Raw genomic sequence first — 8,292 nt, 5'->3', positions numbered from 1 at the left:
TAGTCACGTGCAGCGCAATTAAAATTATGCACATGCGCTGTACACGAGTAGCTTATCTCGAAGCAGTGAAGAACTGTAGGTGGATGGATCATCTGTAAAGAAGGAGAAGTAAGAACCGGGAAGGCTGATAACGCAAATGATGCTCAGAAAACATAGAAAAGGCTTCTGGTGCTCCGTGCAGGGTAATTAGCATATCAAGAAAAGGAGGCTAATTCAAAAACAGCGGCACCGATCAACAAATGAAAGTTATACCTACAATAGCCTTTCTAAAGGCTATGCAAAGATATGCTTAGTTAAAAATTACTGTAGCCGATGAGAGACTCTCTTTAATACAGATAGAAGTTGAATACAATAGTGGAGCATGGAGCCATCAGGTGATGATGTCTGCGGCAGGAAAGTGTAAGGAACACCGAGCCCAGTCATTATTTCGACCAAATCTTTCAGGTTGGTGGGAACGGGGTTAGGTGAATATTGTTTTTTTTTTTTTTTTTTCTGTGTAACATTGTGGATTGAGGGGGCATTATTTGGGGCATGTTATTGGGAAACTAATTTATGTGGAGGGGGCCCATTTACAAAAAGTTTGAACAGCCCCCCCATATCTATTATAATGGCCTTGCCTTTAGGATGTAGGCAGACCTGGGAGTTTTCATTAAGTCCCCCAGCTGCCATGTAAATGCATGGACACCAGGCTATCATGTTTGCAGGGGTGCCAATGCCGAATAGAAGCCCCTTCAATCTGCAACCATTGACATACCACAATCACCAAGCTGCAGGCTGTAAAGGGTTAAATCCTCAGGTTCTAGTTTTGCAGTCCTGGGCGCACAGCTCAGCACACAGCATATACAGTAGAACACAGGAGACCCTACTTATTCTCCTGCCTAAGGTCCGTTCATTTCTGACGTAAAAAGTCTTTTTGTCAGTCACTGACAGGTTAAATACATTATATTAGTCATCTGCCATGTTGTTTGCACTACATGGGCTCTATCAGGATACACGTCCATTGATCATGAATGTGTACATAAAACCTTAGGGCAATGTGCGCCGGGTTTCAGTTTCTGCTTGCCATTTCCTCGGGTAGGTCGCATAACACTTACCAGAACTATCTACAAATCTGTGTGAAGAAAGACCACCATCCAGCTGTGCCCGCTGACATTACCATCCTAACAAACCTCCTCAGTCTGTCCAAACCAATCCTATACATGTCTTTACAGCGGAACTACGAGACAAGTGTGCTGTTTCCGGAAGGACCTTTTATGTGTGACACTAGTTCCCACGTGCAGCAGGATGTATTTTGTTTCCTCTCGGAACTTCCTGTTAGTAACACTTGCCCACATGTAAGGCAGGAAATCGGACTACCATCTGCCAGGTAATATTTGTGTAGTATGATATAAGTATAGAGGAGGATTCATGGCGGCTGTCTGTTCGCTGAGCTGTGGGTCTTGTGCCGGAGAGTTGTAGATTTCTGCTGTATAGTCTGGTCATGTGATATGTTGGTATATGTACAAGTGCAGTGTGTTGTCTGCTGTATATGTGCTTGTATTATCATGGCGTCATTCACTATTTCGTACTTTATTTGGTCACACTGTGAACTTGCCCTCTTTATAAGCCCCCCTCTTTATAATCCTGACACCCCCAATTCTCTAAGGTAAGACAAGTTAGTAACACATTGTCCCTAGTCTTAGGGTGCAGTGACCTGATACTTCTAGGGAAAAGCTACTACATTCTGACTTCAGCTTTTCAGACTACACAAACATATGGCTGTTTCAGCCAGTCACTAGCCACAGTGGTGACCTCAATTGTTTTCATAGTTTACCACTGTGGCTAGTGACTGGCTTTTGTAGTCACATTTTGAGGTCACAATATCATCCTTGGAGAGCATGATACAGAGACGGGGAAATGTCAGAACTGGGGTAGCAGTGGATCAGTAATGTGAGTGTGTCAGCATTTACTATGACATTCTGTGAGGGGTTGAAACAAAATTCACATGACTGGACAACCGATTTATCTTAAAACAACCAGTGTCATTGCTGATGTCTTATTATTGGCTTACATTTGTATTATTGAATTTACTACAGAACCTTCTTCACCATGTTTAATGACGACTATGAGGTGGCTGCTTATGAAGATGAGCTGTACCGTGAAGAGTCTTCAAGTGATGAGAGTATTGACAGCGAGGTGGAAACCTACCTTTATAGCCAGGTGCACTACTCTCAAAATATCAGTGATGACAACATTGATGAAGCGGATGATCAGAAGAAAGAGGATGAGGTTGTTACAGAGGTGGTGAACAATAAGAAGCATACATCAGATAACAAGTCTGTGATTGTCATCTCTGACAGTGATGATGTAAGGGCTTCAGACTCTTCTGCTGTGGTTATCCTTTCTGACAGTTTGGAAGAAGACAACGTATATATTTCCAAGACCAAGAGTAAAATATTTTCAGCTGTAAGACAACCAGAGAACCAGTCAACTCTTAAAGCTCCACTTAAAGAAAAAAAGTCATCTAAGCTTCAAGAGAAGAAATCTCCAAACTCTGGCAAAAGTTACAAAGGTGGGATTATCCAGGAGGTTCTTGTGATTAGAGGAAGTTCGGACGAGGAAGGCGTGGAGGTCAATGAAGAAGAGTTTCTAACATCAGATGAAGAGAGTGAACAGAGTGATGTGGAAAATTGGATGATGTTGGGAAAAGGAAGCGAGGAAGGCGATGCTAGCATTCAGCTGAATCTGAAGGGCAGTAGATGTGCGCCAAATGAAGGTTTGTGAACTTTATTAAATGTATTTTAAGCCGTACCTTCCTCTCACGTAACAGTTTCAACTCTGCATTTTTACAAACAGCTGATAATGGTAGAAAAAACCAAAGCAAAACTATTCTTTACCTTTTTCCTGGTGAACCATTGCCAGTGATTCTCTGGTCTTTTGGTTCCAGCAAGGCCTTGTCACTTCAACCTGTGACCACTCCAGACAAACTTGTACCTGCAGCAGTCATGTAGCAACACAATATAGTAGGGTTGAGATTCCTGGAGGAAGAGGTTACAATAATATATGTACAGGTGTTTTAGGCACCTGTAGATTCACTTTTATGCATTGAACGTTTTCCTGCATTGGAACACACAAGATCAACCTCCTGAGGCTTAAATGGGTTATCTGGTTTCTAAAAAAGATTGTCCAAATAATAGGATTTCTAAATATAAACAACTTACTTGCGCTTGCTGTCCGCCCACCGTGATTCCGTAAAAAAATTGCTGAAAAACAGATTGGGGATGGCTTGCCGGTGGTCAGTTTAAAAACCCATTCGTTATAAAGGGTTTTTAAAGCAAACCGCTGGTGTCAGTATGTAGCCTCTCCGCCGTGAAGGCTTTTTTTTTTTTTTTTTTTTGCACGGACACAAAATCCTGCATGTCTGACCTTGTGTCCGTGCAAAAAAGCTATTTCACAGGGAAGAGGCTGCACATGGACACCAGAGGTTTGCTTTAAAAACCCACTGAAATGAATTGATTTTTAATCTGACCATATGCAAGCCATTTTGGTCTGTTTTTGTGCAATTTTGGAGGAATCATGGCGGGCGAGTGGACATCAGGTGCAAGTTTGAACATATATATATTACTGTTTAGGTGTAATCAAATTTTAGTAGAAATTTTTCAAAAGGAAATTAACAAACAAACAAAAACAAGTGCAATGCAGTAGAAAAGGGTTGATATGCCCCGCTTACAGTTGAGAAGGCCACGCAGAGCCACAATACAAGGCAAATGACAGGGGAACCCCTGAGCAAACAGGGCGTGCACCAAGAATATATATTACTGTTTAAATGTAATCTTATTGAAGATGCCCACCCTCTGTCTCTCTTTCCCTCCCCTTTTGCAGTGCATTTGGGCAGAGACTGCTGTACGCTTATTGCCTTTTATTCTGCCCAATTGCCTATTGCTGCAGCTGCCTGGATCTACATCATAGAGGCATTGCACATACACATTGCCTCTTATACCTCCCCCACTTATTTCCACAGCTCCAAGAAGAAAATTAAGGGCAAGAGACTTTGACATTAGCAGGGAGGGAGAGTGACCACTGCTACTAAGACATAGGTCCGCTTAGGCTCCTAGTGTCTAATACTGACTTGCTGCTTCAAGGCCCTGGCAGGACTCCTAAACTATATTGAAATGCCAGGCTGAGTTGCAGTGAAGAGAGCAAACGTGATGTGACGTTAATTGATTACAGCTTCTGTTAAACTGTTGTCTGCCATTGGTGAGGTACAGGTTAATAGATGCTATACTTGAGTAAAGTCATTTAAAGTCTTTTCTGGTCCACAGCTGTATCATGTAACCAGCACAGCTGACAAAGCTTTTTCTCTGTGGATAGGAAGTCTGTTTTTTCATTCTTATTCTCATTAGACTCATGTTGAAGCTCTCCTAGGAATAAATGGACAAACTGACTTCCTGTCTATACAAGAGATGCCGTGCCAGTACGGGAGAGTCTAATTGTTGGTCACATGATACAGCTGTGGTCCAGAAAAGAGTGGATAATTCACAAATATAAGCCAGCAAGAACATTACCTTTAGTACAGCACGTGTCTTTCGAAGACAGCAGAGAATAAAAAATATTGTGGGAGTTCTACTTTAATATTCTGCATGCAGAAGTTCTGATTCCTAGCCCAGACCATCCGTGTCTGAGCAGGTACCAGAGCTGGTAATCTGGTGTTAAAAGGAACATGTAGGGTGGTTTTTCCACCCTAAATTCATCCCATTGATGTGATTTAGCACAGTCATTGCATCACTAATGTAGCTGCTCCCATCCCCCCGCAACTATTAATGGTAAATTTGCATATGACTCTCCTAAGCTTTTAAAAGCATATAACTCTTCACCAAGAAAAGCTTAGTGAGGAGCACTATAGGAAATGTCATTATTTGATGCTGCACATCACGGGACTAGTTTAGGGTCGGGAAAAAGTGTTTTACAATACCTGCAAAATGAATGGGATTCTGGTTAATTCCATCCACACATTGCAGAAAAAAAAATCTGCAGCAGAAAAACTGTGTTTTCAAAAAAAGCTTGCGTTTTTTAAATTCACAGTATATGCATTATACCTGTGGAAATGCTGGTGTTTTATGTATAGGTATAATAAGGGAAGAAAGCCCACAAAGGAAAACTCTGCAAAATGCAATGAAAAACACTGTGAAAATAACCCCCAAACCACTGGGATGTGTTTTGCTACATGGGGCCTTAGCCTAAATGACTTTATTCAATAACAACATTGGTTAACCTGTTTTGATCCAGTGATAGAACAGGTTAAAGGGGTTTTTCTATAAAAGCAAGTCGAAGTACAGCACTTGGGTGTTTATCACACTCCCATTGAAATGAGTGGTATAGTGCATGCACTGCTTTACCAGAGCTCTGTGCAGAATGTCCACCATTTTGTTCAGTAGAGTCTAAGTTGTTGGACCCCCATTGAGCTGCATGTTATTACCTATCCTCTGGATAGTGGTATAACTTCCTGCTGTGGGAAAACCCTTTTAAAAGGGTTGTCCCATCTCAAGGATCCTATCTATACTGGTAATTTATGTAAATTGAAGCCTTTTTCTAAATATAGAAATTCTGCTTTGTTTGCCTGGCATGTGAATTTATTCCTCCCATTGTTTACACTGTGTTGCTTTAACCAGGGACCTATAGGACAAGTGATGTCACTCACTGCTCTTGCTGGCTTCAGCTAATTGTGCTTTGCTGATAACGCTTGGTCTGTTATCTCTCTATGTAAACACACAGATAATGCTGAGTCAGTTCTGTACAAGAATCTGCAGATTATATGAAATATTTTTTTCACTGATAGAGAAGTTGAGGCTTAGAACAGATGTCTAGCAGATGTGGAAAGAAATTGTACAATAAGTGAAAAAAAGCTGATCATACACATTGCAACAATTATTAATGGTATTACCTGATAGTACAGTTAAAGGGGTACTCTGGCTACTTCTAGTTACTGCTATTCCAAGTCAAACAGGGGCCACTTGTATACCTAAATGATTGGAGTTGGATGATGTACTTGTGTCTCTGCACACTTCCAGACTGCTCTCTGTACTCTGCAGTGCTATAGAGAGATAATGAAGCAAACATGCAGCTTGCTGCTCTAACTAGATGAAGGAATGGTGCCCCCATTCTTGTGATTGGTGGGGATTCAACCGCTGTTATCCCAGATCCTGTATATTTTGGCGGTTTAACACAGTCTGCTCACAGTAGCACGAGCAGTATACAACCTGGTAGTTCCATAATAGTTTACAGATGTTAGTGTATCTGAAATGAAGACTAGAAGGTTCCAGCTATACTGTATACCGGGTTCCAGATAGCAACCAAAATGGTAAACCTTGGTACCATTTGTGACTAGCCATCCTGCCTTTTTAAGAGAAAATCTGTCAAGCTTAGCACCTTCAGCTGCATATATGGTTGCCCACTGTAGCAACAGAGAGCTGGTATAGAATGCTACTATGTGGGTGCATTTAGGAGCGTTTTATAAAGGGAGGGGAGACTGTATTATAAAGGGTATGAACCCCTGGGGAGAGTATTATAAAGGGTGGGTGCTGCTGGGAATAGCGTTATATTTTTGGGGAGACGCACTGGGAAGAGCACCATTCATCCTGTGGGTAGGGACACTAGGAGAGAGCAACATGCATACTGTGGGGGAGTCACAGGGAAGACCATTATATACTGTGGGGACCGTCCGCTGGAAAGATACCACTGGGGAGACTGTTATACTGCATGAAGGGGAACTGAAGAACATTATACCACTGGGGAGACTGTTATACTGCATGAAGGGGAACTGAAGAACATTATACCACTGGGGAGACTGTTATACTGCATGAAGGGGAACTGAAGAACATTATACCACTGGGGAGACTGTTATACTGCATGAAGGGGAACTGAAGAACATTATACCACTGGGGAGACTGTTATACTGCATGAAGGGGAACTGAAGAACATTATACCACTGGGGAGACTGTTATACTGCATGAAGGGGAACTGAAGAACATTATACCACTGGGGAGACTGTTATACTGCATGAAGGGGAACTGAAGAACATTATACCACTGGGGAGACTGTTATACTGCATGAAGGGGAACTGAAGAACATTATACCACTGGGGAGACTGTTATACTGCATGAAGGGGAACTGAAGAACATTATACCACTGGGGAGACTGTTATACTGCATGAAGGGGAACTGAAGAACATTATACCACTGGGGAGACTGTTATACTGCATGAAGGGGAACTGAAGAACATTATACCACTGGGGAGACTGTTATACTGCATGAAGGGGAACTGAAGAACATTATACCACTGGGGAGACTGTTATACTGCATGAAGGGGAACTGAAGAACATTATACCACTGGGGAGACTGTTATACTGCATGAAGGGGAACTGAAGAACATTATACCACTGGGTTGAGTTGGCACTAGGTACTGCCTAAATCAATAATTGGGCATTTAACCTTCATTGCGATTAATGGTGATTATTTAGGTTACACCCCTTTTACTGTATGAGTATTTGTTGGGCCAACCTTATGAGATTCATTTCACAAGGTTCACCCGGTAGTTTCATTCAGGCCAAACTGAAACTGCTAGTGAATGTAATAATAGCAGACTAAATGCAAAAACAGAAATATAAAAGATCAAAATAATAGCAGTTTTGATTGGGATTTGAAACTGCAGGTAGAACCTTGTAAATATTGTAGTAACCGACATTGTTTTGGTTATTTTTCGATTAATCACCACCCAGCCCTGCTTTATACTGTGCCGGTGCCACTGAAGATACTATTACCTGTGTGAGGGGGCACTGAGGAGTCCACTACACTGTGTGGGAGCCACTGGTGAACATTATACAGTTTGGTAACCAAGGACTCCTAGATATTATATGTATAATTTTTTTCTCTTATGCCCATTCCCATAAGCCACAGATTGGAGATAGGTGCTGGAAAACTTGATTCCTTGCAGATCTTATTGACACCTGCTACTTCCTCCATTTTCAAAAACCTTACAACTTGTCCTTCTTGTTGCAGTTTCAATGTTGAGGATGTATAAATATTTCCAACTATATATCTTATAATGTGATAATGTGTGTGTCTTAACTATGATAATTGAAGTAGTAAAACTTTTCAAACACTGGTGGTACAGGCAGCAAATTAGAAAAAAAATTCTGCTTTGTATACTGCTGATATTGCATTTTTAAATTAATGGAAATCTTTCTAGATTTTTCGCCCTAAACCACACTCATATTGTTATCATGCTGTGCAATAGCTTTGTTGACCTGTCCCAGTG

The 8,292-nt window shown here is 41.4% G+C and overlaps 1 protein-coding gene across 1 annotated transcript in view; it reads left to right on the top strand.

Moving 5' to 3' along the window:
* Positions 1 to 1,295: 1,295 nt before the first annotated feature.
* ZCCHC7 (zinc finger CCHC-type containing 7) overlaps positions 1,296 to 8,292 on the top strand; it is a 140,062-nt gene continuing 133,065 nt past the window's right edge. Inside the window, exons 1-2 of the mRNA XM_075280441.1 lie at positions 1,296 to 1,366; positions 2,076 to 2,755. Of these exons, the coding sequence (XP_075136542.1) occupies positions 2,089 to 2,755 (667 nt within the window). The 5' untranslated portion in view covers positions 1,296 to 1,366; positions 2,076 to 2,088. The remainder of the gene's footprint in view (positions 1,367 to 2,075; positions 2,756 to 8,292) is intronic.

Source organism: Leptodactylus fuscus, chromosome 1 (genome assembly GCF_031893055.1).
Source record: "Leptodactylus fuscus isolate aLepFus1 chromosome 1, aLepFus1.hap2, whole genome shotgun sequence".
In the NCBI taxonomy this organism is placed as follows: Eukaryota; Metazoa; Chordata; class Amphibia; order Anura; family Leptodactylidae; genus Leptodactylus; species Leptodactylus fuscus.
This window is presented reverse-complemented; position numbering and strand designations above follow the sequence as displayed.